This window comes from Neolamprologus brichardi, chromosome 22, assembly GCF_056152115.1.
Source record: "Neolamprologus brichardi isolate AB-2024 chromosome 22, ASM5615211v1, whole genome shotgun sequence".
NCBI lineage: Eukaryota > Metazoa > Chordata > Actinopteri > Cichliformes > Cichlidae > Neolamprologus > Neolamprologus brichardi.
The window spans coordinates 17,431,788-17,444,407 of NC_142124.1; the positions used below are offsets into that span (position 1 = coordinate 17,431,788).

Below are 12,620 nucleotides of genomic sequence, written 5' to 3' on the forward strand. Positions count from 1 at the left end.
AATGCTCTGCTGTAGTTTATAACCTTTGCTCTGGGGAGTATTACAAAACTCTTTGGTATACCACGCCCCTACGATCAGGCTTGGTTCAGTCCGTCTTCAAGGTTCCTGATTGTTGGTCTGTTTTTACGTCACCCCTCATAATTTCACAACTTTTAGTGTTCACGGATAAATTAGCATCACAAAAAGTTAGGAGGAGGCATTTGTCTCAGCGACATGGCAGCTACGATTGGACCCCGAATACCGAGGAAGGACGATGCGAACTATAACTTACATTTCCGAATGATAAACGAGCAACAAGTGGAGGATATCTCCATGGACTTCTTCTATAAGCCGCACACCATCACTCTGCTGACAGTCACTGTGCTCAGCCTGATGTACTTTGCCTTCACCAGGTAAATAACAAGCTGAAATTGTATGTTGCTGTTTGCAATTGGTTTAAAAGCTTCGTGTTTTAGTTCACACCCGAATTTGTGCCGCGACAGGGATGATGAACACACAGATAACAACCTCCGTGTCGGTTTGTTGGTAGTCGTCTTCTTCTTCTTGGTCATCAGTGTCCTGGCCTTTCCTAATGGTGAGTTAATAACTACTCATAATAACATTCCTTTAGTGGATGGTCGATTGTGATAAAGTCACCGTGTGGATCTGAAACAGTGGATTCATTAGTACTGCTTTGATGATTAATTACTAGTTCGCTTTTATGGAGTTACTACTTTTCTGGCTACAAGTATTTTCAGTTTTTGACTTTTGGTTGATTGAATTAGGTGACTGTAAAATATGAAACCAAATCTGTCAGTTTTTGTCATTTTAAAAATATGGCTCGATCTGCCTGTATTCAAATCTGTCAAATCTGTCATCTTAGCCAGACCAGAATAGACTTGATTAAAAAATAGATTTTACCCACGAAATAACTAAATTTGATTAATTACTGTAAGAATATGTCTTCATTTATTAGTATATGCATACTTTATGTTATAAACTACCATTAAAGTGTAGCTTTAAAATAAATGTAGTAAGCTCTTTATAGTTTGTTAACTAAAGCTAGAGACTCAAGATTACCTGTTAAAACTCAGTTAGCTGTTTAATCAGATTGTCATACCTGTACTGTTGTATGCATCAGAGATGTGGGGCCATAAAGACATTTCCTTCATGGCCTCATGGGTATCTTTGTTTGTCTGAATGCAGTTGTTTTTAAGTTGCAAATTCAGAAATCTATATTCAGAAATATATATATATATAATCTTAAAGATATTACTGTGCAAAAAAGACATTGGATCTGTATTTTCCATGATCTCTTTATTATAAATAGTACAATCACCTTATGATGCTTTCTGTTTCAGGACCCTTCGTTAGGCCACACCCTGCAATATGGCGAATGGTGTTTGGTGGGTGTTTAACTTTTCTGCTAAGATACAGTTCTCATGTAGCCTTATCGTCACTAACTCACTTTTCTCCTGTGTTGGGTAGGTCTCAGTGTGCTCTACTTCCTGTTTCTTGTCTTCCTTATCTTCCTTAACTGGGACCAAGTGAAGACTCTAATGTACTGGCTCGACCCAAACCTCCGCTATGCAAAACGGGAGGCTGATATCATGGTAAGTATAGCTTTGACCTTAAATTTTTTGGAACCTGTTGAAGTGAAACTTCCTCTAAAGCCATTTTTTGATAGCTTTAGAATAATCATGCGGCATAGTTGTTTTGTTTTTTCAATAAAGTTTTATGATTGTAGCGATGTTCTTACATGCTCCATAATATGATCTATTTGGAGAATCTGCTGACCAGTGAATACACACTTGTATAGTCAGATTTCAGTAAAATAAAGTAATTGTGGTAGCAGTAAAGATGTAATCAAAAGGAGGGATCAGCGTGATTGGTTAGCATTGTTACTGTTGTTTTCTCCCTAACAGGAGTATGCTGTAAACTGTACAGTGATAACGTGGGAGCGCATCCTGAGCCACTTTGACATCTTTGCATTTGGCCATTTTGGAGGATGGGCCATGAAGGCTTTGCTAATCCGCAGCTACGGCCTGTGTTGGACCATCAGCATAACCTGGGAACTCACTGAGGTAACATGCATGTGATCTCCGCATGACAGCAGGCTTGATCTGCCTGTATTCAAATCTGTCATAAACATGCTGTATATTCACAAAGCGGGGAGTCTGCAAGGTCACAGAAGAGTAATTATCAGTCATTTGTAGTAATCCAGCTCATGTGAGAGAATGACAGTGCTTCAGATTATTCTGTGCAGGGAACAGGGATTGTTTGTCTGGGAGACATTTATGACAGTATAATAGCAGTAGGGGCTTTTTGCACATAACAAAAGCTGTGGTCTTGACTAATGCCAAGGAGTGGAAGTCTCAGCAAATCCACCCCATGGTCTGAATGTACAATGCTCAGACAAACTGCAACAACACAAGACCGAAATGTTAAATCTTACAACTGGAAAAAGTCTGAAGGGTTGTCAGGAGAAAGCCTCTGCGCTCTAAAAAGAAAGAATATTTACGTGGCAACATTCTTACCTTGCAGAAAAAATGAGATATTCAAAATTACTATCGCCAGAAGAGGCACGGCTTTCCAAAGTGTTTCCATGGGAATGACGATGGTTTAAAAATAAATTACTAAAATCTCTCAGGCTCATATAACACAGAAGAGCTAAATATTTTTTCCCTTGTGACACCCACTGTGGCTCAAGTGGAAAAAGACTAACTACAAAACTACAATAAAAGTTATTCTTTCTTGTGAAAAGAATAACCCCAGATGAGGAGTTCACTGCAACAGAAAAAAAAAAGATTCTCTAGCATCCATGGGATACTGTTAAGAAATTATACTGTAAGTGATGACATCCAGAAATGATAGAAGTCATGTTTAATGAAAGTTGAGAACATGTAACATACGATAAGATGAGATAAGGGTCAATGGAGTTTGTTTAAAGTAGAGGGATTGTGGACGCAGCACACCAGTTCGTCGTGGTGAAGAGATAGCTGAGTGCAAGAGTGAAGTGTTCGGTGTTCAGTGGCGTTAGTAGCAGTAGTTATGTCAGCGGGGTGGCCTGGGGGGGGCACAGCACCGCAGAAAACATTTTTTCAGCGAAAGATTAACAAGTTAACATAGGTGGACTAGCCATTGGACATTTGCACGGTGGGCTGATGACTTATTTATTTATTTATTTTTGTAATGGCATGAACAATGAGAGGTGGTGGATTGGCCAGATGCTGGCCGATTTGTAAAAATAACTCAGTTTTTTGGTGGTGGCTATGGCGGAGCTTCCACAGAGGCAACAGGTGGATGAGGGAAGGGGAGGCAGGAGGAGCAGAGACCCGAGGCAGCCGCCGGTCCGAGTATCAGGTGAACTGAACTTCAGGTAAGAAGTTATGACCTGCAGTCTATCTGGGTCAGATATAAACCAAGTTTAGGTGGAGTTTATTTTCGTTGTGCTGACATTTTACAGTCAGTTAAAATAACTCGTACTGCGTGAGCTAGCATAACGTTTCTATACAGCTGTTCGGTTGCTATGATGTTACTGATAGTGAACTTTATTTTATTCATAAGGTTAGTTAGTAGAGTTGCCAACGGCTCCTTAAAAATGGAATGGTCCCTCATTCAGAGAAAATATTATGCGTCTTGTATTGAGCTGAGAAGAGATGCAGTTTGTCCCGGACTTTAGCTAGAATGGAAAAAGACACAAAGCTGGAGTTATTCTGTCTTTACGCTACACAGCTGCCTCTTCTCTCACCCCCCCCCCCCCCCCCCCCCTTCTGTTGCTACTTCAGTCATGGAACTGATCAATGATTAGCTGATCGGCTTTTCTCTCTCGTTTATTTATCGCCCACTTTGCGCCAGAAACAGGAAACCAGCCGATGTCACGCTAAACAACAGCAGCACATTTAAGCTTGATCAGTTGTTGTTAGAATTTATTTAATATTAATTTCTAGTATCAGCTGATGTTTGCTGGAGCCACAGCTGTAAAAGCTGCTGGTCATGTTGTCGTTTGGATATGTGGTGAGAGGGAAACATGAGGATGAAACCAGGAGATGTCCTTACTGAATCATCAGAGCTGAACAGGTGATGGAGAAACAGGTTTACCTTTTAGGTCACATGAATGAGTTGAAGGGAAGTTATGAACTGTTTCTGAGAGACAAATAACACCAGGATCCTTTTCTAAGTAGCTGATAGCTGTGCAGGGGCGGATCTAGCAAAGTGTTGCCAGGGGGCCAGGTAGGGCATTAACAGGGAGAGGGGGGCACAAAGAAATACTTTTCTTTCTTATTCTCATTTAAAGTATTTAGCTTTTATTAAATAATTATCTGAATCTTGCGAACAAAGTTTTTATCTGACGTAAAATTTATAGAAATCATACATATACCAAAAAGACTGTACATCACTGTCACAACAGCGTTTGTTTTCATTCAAAGGCTTTATGGCTTTAATACCTGGTGGGCCGGTCTGTAGTGAAAATGCCCAATTTTTTGTCCCAGTCCAGCCCTGCAGGTTAATACTGGCAGTGTCACCATGCCAGCTGACTGTATTTCATCATCAGCCAGTGTTGTTCTTTATACATCAATATGACCAAAGTTTACCATAAGGCAGCATATAAAGTATTTACTTGCTTTCAGGTTTTATTCAAATGTTAGTCTTTTCATTTGTTTCCCCACTTTTTTCCTGTTTCAAAATCAAACACCAGTTTGTGAGAAGATTATCTTCTTTTTTTAATAGGCATTGGTTTTGCATTGGCATTGGCTAATTGGCCAATTGTATGTTAAAAATGTTCGTATTTTGATATTCAAAAATGTTTTTGCCCAAAACATATGTGCACTATATGTCAGTAAAAATACTATGCAAATATTGCTGTCCTTGACTGCTGAATAAACACTGACTGATTGTATCTCTTGTATTTTATCAACGCAGTATCTAAAAACTTTGCACCGTAGTGGTTAAAATCTCATTCTAATAAGAGTTAAAAGCGCATTCAGTTATTAGGTTTATAGGGTTATTGAATTATGGTTAACGGTTGGTAGAATTGTTCTTAACATTATCTGCCAATTACATCTGCCACCCTTCTCCAAATCTGTGCCCCTACTTGGCCCCCCCAACAAAAATTTTCTAGACACGCCACTGTCGGCGTTCCCTGGGATAAGTTTGAGGAAATTAAGAGGGGGCTGTTGGGAGGCCTGGGCTGGGCTGCTCTGCCTAGGCTTAGCCTTCGTGACGCGTCCCCAGATAAGCTGAAGAAAATGGAAGGTTAACGCTTAGACCTTTCCATTTTTCCCATTTTACATATTGTTTTCTTTATGTGCATTTTCTGTTGTAGTTCTGAACATTTTGTAGCTTTTGATGTTTTGGAAAACTGTAACCATAGTTTTATTGTCATAATTAGTAGCAGTAGTTATGTCAATTTCAAAGACTTGTGTTTAAATTTCCAAGGCAGACAGGCTGTGATTTGGTTGTACGCATGATCAGAGGGACTCCTACATTTCTGCCTATAGTATGAGCAATTTGAGGTATGAAAATACTCATAAACTACAGATTTTCCTGTGAAACATTTGTACGCACGATTTGCATACAACAGTGCCTTCGTGCAGTTCTTAGGCACTGTAAAGGAAACCCTACGTCCTTTAGACAGATGAGACCTAAGTGAACATGTCTGGCCAGAATCCACTGCACCACATCTGGAGAGAACCAAACACAACATATCGCCACAAACACCTCATGCTGTCAAGCACGGTGGTGGAGGGGTAATGATTTGCGCTCTTTTTGCTGCCACAGGTTCTGGACACCCGCAGTCATTGAGGCGGCCCTGAACTCTTCTGTATATTAAAGTATTCTAGAGTCAAATGTGAGACCATCTGTCTGAGAGATAAAGCTTGGCTTAAACTGGCTCATACAACAGGACAAGTAGTTCCAGTTATTGCTGCTGAAGGTGGTTCAACAACCTGCTGAATAATTTTTGCATACTACTTCTGCATTTTGACAATGTTTTAGTTCAATAAAGAATAACGCAGTATAAATTATTATGTGTTGTTATCCATCAGTTTCAATTTAAATGATTTTGGAACCCGATAGGGACCAGATTACTTTTTGTTCTCTTATATAAACCTTAGAACTGTAAAAAGCAGTAATTTCTATTTCGCTGACTGTATATTAACTCATGTCCCATGTTTGGTCACAGCTCTTCTTCATGCACCTTCTACCAAACTTTGCGGAGTGCTGGTGGGATCAGGTGATACTCGACATACTGTTGTGTAATGGAGGAGGCATCTGGCTGGGAATGACCGTCTGCCGTTTTCTGGAGATGAGGACGTATCGCTGGGCCAGCATCAAGTCAGTATTTTCTTCTCTTTTTTTCCCATATGTAAAAGAATTGCCATGAACATTAGAAACAGCTGAAACAATCTAATAATATGATAAGAGATATAATATGTGTAAGACAAAGTTGTCTTTTCAAATTCCTAAAAGCCAAAAAAGCATCTCTGGAATTCCTCTAAAACCTTTATCAATAAACCTTAATCATTAAACTTCTTTCCCTTTTTTTTCCTCAAATGATTTACATTCAGAGATATTTTTTCACATAATTGACCACAGGGAGAACAATTGGTTTCTTATTGTTCACCTTGAATAATGTTCAAATGTTTAATGTTTCAAACATGAGTAGATCTCTGTATTATGAGTGCAACCCTGACACAATACACTGTTTCTGTTCAGGGAAATCCACACTACCACCGGGAAGATAAAGCGAGCTGTGCTTCAGTTCACTCCAGCCAGCTGGACCTTCGTGCGCTGGTTTGATCCAAAATCATCATTCCAGAGGCTTGCAGGCATCTATGTCTTTATGATCCTGTGGCAGGTAGGGTGTACCGTGATTCAGAAACACAAACTCAATTCTAAAAAGTTTGGGTGCTTCGTAAAAACTAAAAACAGAATGCAATGATTTGCAAATCTCATAAATCGATATTTTATTCACAGTAGAACATAAAAAAAGATATCAAATGTTTTATTTATGCCCAAAAGTGCAAAAATATACCAAATGAACAAAAAAGACAGGACCCTTAAAAGAGGTCAAATGAATAAAACTAAACTAAAGCCAAAAATAGCAATTAAACATGTATCCACACTAACTGCTCAACAAATTTAAATAAATAAATAAAAAACCTGACCTAACACGCAAAAAACAAAGGCGAAACTAGTGGCTCAGATGTATTTTTTAGGGAAGGCCTTTCATATTACAGCGAGACAATGCTAAACACTGCAGACAAGAGCCTGGCTTTGGCCTACCTGCAGTCCAGACCTTTCACAAACGGAAGACATTTGGAGCATCAAGAAAGAAAAAAACTAAACAAAGAACACCCAAGACTGTTGAGCATCCTACATCAGATAGGAATGCTATCCTCGGTTCACTGACGTTTACAGACTGTTGTTAAAAGAAGAGTGGATGGTACACAGTGGTACACATGGAGAAACATTTTTGAGATAAAAGAAATAAAGAAAACTTAACTTGTTCTTAAAATGGTCCATTTTCTTAGTTTGATATATTTTCCTTGTTTTTGGGGGAATTAAATATGGGTTTATTAAATAATTGCATTTTACACACCTTCCCAAGTTTTTGGAATCGGGGTTGTACTTGCACAATAGCGAGCCATTGATCAATTCACTAATGTGTCCATTGAATATCGTTCATTTGAAGAATCATATGTTCAGTAATACCCTCACTGTACATAAACAACACTTCCTGTGAAATCCTCTTTGTCTTACACATCTTTATTTCCACAGCTGACAGAGCTGAACACATTCTTCCTCAAGCACATCTTCGTCTTCCAGGCCTCTCACCCTCTCAGCTGGTGTCGTATCCTCCTCATCGGAGTCATCACTGCACCCACTGTACGGTATGATTAAACCTCAAATTTACATCACTTATCAATCTTTGAGCAGTGGTAATTACAATGTTATGCGGTCTTATTCAGGTTGTACCTACTAAATACACGTCTGTGAGGATGCTGTGTTAATGTTTGCTTACTGATTTTGGGGTTTTGGGGTTTGTTTGTTTTTTAGACAATATTATGCTTACCTGACAGACACTCAGTGTAAGCGAGTTGGCACACAGTGTTGGGTTTTTGGGTGAGTATCTTTTTTATTACTGTCAATTTAAGCATTTTCTTTATCTAAGAGTATCTTCAGATGATGTTTTAAAAAATGTCAAAATTAAAAATTGTAGCTAGAGCCATAGCTTGTCCATTTCCTTTGTCATTATGTAAAATTAGCTGGAATCTTTTTTATTAGTTATTTGCATGCTTTGCAGAAGCTGTCACCACACTAGTTTTAACAGAGCAAATTCAAAGTAACATTGTAACAAGTGTCACATACTACTCATCTAATTCTCTTTATGGTTGAAATCTGTTGTTGAACAGCACATAAAATAAAGCTTTCACTCATTTTCAACCAGAGAGTAAATGGACACTTCCTGCTACTGGCGCCAGCTTAACCATAATCAAATCAGGCCCGAAGCATGGGTGTCAAGCTGTCGCATTAGACTACAGTTTGAATCTTTATTTAAACCTTTTGGATTCATTTTTATAACAGTGTAGCTTCATGTCAATTGAAATTCATAACATCATGTAGTCCTCTCAGACACAAAGGTGCTGATGTCCTTAGTCTGCTCCGGTTACTATAGCAACGAGACCGGCACACTCTCCGTCAGCAACTTAACGCTGATGCTGCTCTCTTGTCTGAGGTTCACCCCTGCAGTGTAACCTTTAAAAGTGAAAGAGTTTCCCACTGCACAGTGTGCTGAATGAGTATCAGTTATGCTTCTTAATACTGTGGGAACAGCAACATGGACAACATCCATTTAGAGTCTCATGCATCAATAGAGGCATTTTAGCGCAGTGTAAAGGCATGGCCAAGAGAGGGGGCCATTGTTGAATACAGATGTCTGTTTTTGAATCATTCACATCAAGCACATCATTTCTGTTTTATTCTCTATTTCTCTTTAAGAGCCATCGCTTTCCTGGAGGCGCTTGCTTGTGTAAAATTTGGCCATGACTTGTTTTCCAAGACACAGATTCGCTACGTGCTCCTGTGGCTGCTGTGTCTGGTAAGAAAAGACAAGTGAGCATTTATAATTAAACGATATGTGTCACCTACAGTAATTGATTATTAAAACAGATTGAAAATAAGTGATTAATAAGGTAGATGTTGCAGGACTTTGCATCTGATGTGCTGAACAAATATTATCTGTGATTTTTACAGGAGTAGCAGTTTATATTTTCTTTTTTCTTTAAGCAGACTCATTTTTTGCATACTTTTCCTTCCAGGCACTCATCACGCTCCTGTGCTTATATGGGATGGTGTGGTATGAGCAAAAGAAAGTGAAGGTGAGATGGGCCCTTGGGCTGCTTGCTTACTTAAATGTTTCTAGAGGTTTTGGTTTGCTTGTGATAGTAGAAACCTCCATCTGTGGAATAGAACAGAGGGATGTACTACAAAGAAAGCTTAAGAGGTAAAACCTAAAATCCCAGTCACACACAGCAGGTATCGCAGTGGTGGTTATCAACCTTTCTGTTAAGCCGGGCTTTCTGCTTCAAGGTTATGTGCACATTTACATAAAAAGGGCCATTTAATGCTTCACATGACGCTTCTTCTGCACAAAGTGATCTCTTTCAGTGCCAGCTACTCCAGTCAGAGATTTTTTTCCGATGATGATGATGATTAAACAGTATATATAAATGACAACAACATATAACTGGAAAATGCAACAGTGCTGCAAATAACACAAAGTTAAATAGCTTTAAAATTTGACTCTCGTCAATACATCAAGTTTATTTTAATATTGAGTGAATCTCAGTGCTGCTGTGTAAGCATCAGAACCCAATATAAAAAAATTTATATTAATTTTTTCCTCCATCGCCAACTGAACACATGCAAATCCCAGTAAAAATGCACTGCTTCAACTTTTTAGCTGCACGTTCGGTGGTGTTAGTAAGCTACGGCTTAACAAGCTGCACATATTAGATGTATTTACCCAGCAGAAGATCTTCATCACATGGAAAACATGATGTTTAAAAAAAGAAAAAAGAATCAGTGAAAAGCACTTCCTGATTATTTTAAATTAAAACTCTGCTCCTGACCAGGTTATGTGTGCAGCATGAGTTACCATGGTGATTTAGCCAAAACAGAGTCACTTTCTTGACACAGAAAACTTTGACTTTAACCTCGACATAGCTCACTGTGCCATTAATCTCCCTTCACGGTGCACCCCTCTGGCGTTAGCATTAATGCCAAAAGTTAACTGTTTCTAAGTCCCTGTGTGTAAGCATGGCACAGCACCACCATTAGAATATGACGGTGAGCACGGATGCAGAAAACCAGGACTGTAAACCGTCTGTATATTTTGAACCAAGCCAGAGCAGTGTTTTGAGCGAGTGAGTTGTACAGACTGTTTGTGTCTCTGATTTTCTTTCTGTTGGCAGAGAAATTCTCTGCAAAGGCACGACTGCAATGACAGGAGTGTTATTGACTCATGTGGTTTCATCACAGATGGTGCTGCAGGTCAGTCTCATAACATGCAGATTGATGACAACGTTTCACTAAACTCCATCTCAAATGTTTATCATGTCTTGTGTCTCTTTGCTCCACAGCTCAGGAATATTCCTCACGAACTGTGCAGCCTGCAAAACGGAGGAGAACTGCAGGCAGGAACAGATTTATAAATGGTCAAGGAGGAAAGAGACAATAAACAACAACTGATACTGAATATTTGTGACCTCTGTGGAGGGGGATGAGGAAATGATGCGCTTACCAAGAGGAATACAGTATGCACTATGTGGATGGATTTAATTAATATTGTAAGTTGCATCATTGGTGCAATTAATCCCCAAAAAGTAGATTCCAGAAATCATATCGGTGTTACTTGATAAACCGTTTGAACTTCTAAAGGTGTGGGAGGCCAGAACACGACAGCAGGCTTAAAGTTTGACTGAATTTCTTTTCTATTAAATGTCAAAGACGTTTCTAAACAAACTTAAGTAATGAGGTAATATGTGCTGGAGTTTGAGAGGAAATGGTGCCTTATTTGGACTGTAACAGCAGTCTGTGTCATTCCACAACCAATATTGTTTTTAAACACTGGAATAATGTTGTCAAGTGAGGGGTGTACCAACCAGTCCACACCCACTATCCTGTACAACAGCAGTCCCCAACCCCCGGGCCTCGGACCGGTACCGGTCCGTGAGTCGTTTGGTACCGGGCCGCGAGAGTTGAGGCTCAGGTGTGAAATGTATGGTTTTCAGGGTTTTTATTGGTTTTCAGCGTTATTTTGTTATCATTTTTATCGTTAACTCGGTTTTCCTGGATCATTTCAAATGTGTTATGAATAAATCTTCATTTTTTCCGGTACTGGTACTAGTTTTATTTTGTTGCATTTATCCGCGACACCTTAAAGGCCGGTCCGTGAAAATATTGTCGGGCATAAACCGGTCCGTGGCGCAAAAAAGGTTGGAGACCGCTGCTGTACAACACTCATGTAGACTATTTGCACTAAACCTTTTTGACTGGTGTGTTTTTATTTACTGACCTTAATAGCTTTAAGAAACACTAAAGATCTCAAATACTGTTGGGTTTAAGAGTTGTAGATGGGTTGATTCTGTGATGATTTGATGATGATGATTATAAATGTTGTCAGTTTAATATTTTTATGGTTATATGATGCTGGTGCATTTACTGTCTATAAGTTTCTTCAATCAAAACAGCATCAGCAGGAAATAAAGTCTTTGTCTATGTTTTAAACGAAAGTAAGAATTACTTAACCAGCTGTTCCTTTATTAAAGTTTTTTTTAGATGTGTGATGCTGTGTATGAATGTGTGATGTACCCAACACAGAACTGTGACATTCAGTGGCTCAATATTTGTGTAAAAATATCTTTTTTAATGCATTTTTTATGATCCGGATTAATTAAATGTGACATTAATAATACAGCATGTGATTACTCTAAATAAGCTGTTCAATGTGTAGAATAATCTTTCATTTAGTGTTAGTTTTAATTTCAGCGCTAACTTTCTTCACTGATTATTTTAATGTATTGAGTTTCGAGTGCAGACAACACAGCAAACAGTGCATGACGTGTTACTACCCATGAAGGATTTGAATGGCTGAACTGTTTTTGTACACATAATTAAAACAAAAATTAAATAAATGTAGTCTTTTTTTCATGGTTTTTTATTTCATTGTCCTCTGTGTCCCTCAAAACAACAACAACAACGACAAGAGGACAACAAACATTAATTTTACAGTTCTTTTGTTGACATTTTAAAGGAACAACTATTAACTAAAGGAACAAATATTTCCAGGTACTTGAAATATCTGTGGCTTTCTACAACACATTTTGTGAGTGCAAAGCTATATTCAACTGCCATTTTATTACTTGCATGTTTCTAGTATTGGGTTGCCTTCAGAGCTTCCTTAAACTTTTGTTACATAGATTCGTCCTGCTCTTAGCGGACATGAGCAGCACCTTGTGTGCTCTTCTGCTTTAAAACTTGGTGTCTTGCATTTAGAGATGCTCTTCTACATGCATCTTGCCTTTTAAGTGGCTCGTTGAAATCTCGGCATTATCCTCTGACCTCTGACATCATGG

General features: G+C 38.8%; 1 protein-coding gene across 1 annotated transcript; it reads left to right on the plus strand.

The window, feature by feature from the left end:
• Positions 1–110: 110 nt before the first annotated feature.
• ptdss1b (phosphatidylserine synthase 1b) lies at positions 111–12,179 on the plus strand. Its single transcript, XM_006787833.3, has 13 exons — positions 111–392; positions 483–574; positions 1,341–1,385; positions 1,468–1,592; positions 1,905–2,063; positions 6,164–6,315; positions 6,697–6,838; positions 7,762–7,874; positions 8,041–8,106; positions 8,983–9,082; positions 9,303–9,362; positions 10,458–10,536; positions 10,626–12,179. The coding sequence occupies exons 1-13, from the start codon at positions 214–216 to the stop codon at positions 10,721–10,723; spliced, it is 1,410 nt and encodes a 469-aa protein (XP_006787896.2). The 5' UTR covers positions 111–213; the 3' UTR covers positions 10,724–12,179.
• Positions 12,180–12,620: the final 441 nt, after the last annotated feature.

Bases quoted from the DNA above. Each gene is read 5' to 3' on its own strand.
- ptdss1b (XM_006787833.3), top strand. From the start codon at position 214: ATGGCAGCTACGATTGGACCCCGAATACCGAGGAAGGACGATGCGAAC. The intron at 1,593-1,904 runs GTAAGTATAGCT...TCTCCCTAACAG, and splicing joins AACGGGAGGCTGATATCATG to GAGTATGCTGTAAACTGTAC. The intron at 9,083-9,302 runs GTAAGAAAAGAC...TTTTCCTTCCAG, and splicing joins TCCTGTGGCTGCTGTGTCTG to GCACTCATCACGCTCCTGTG.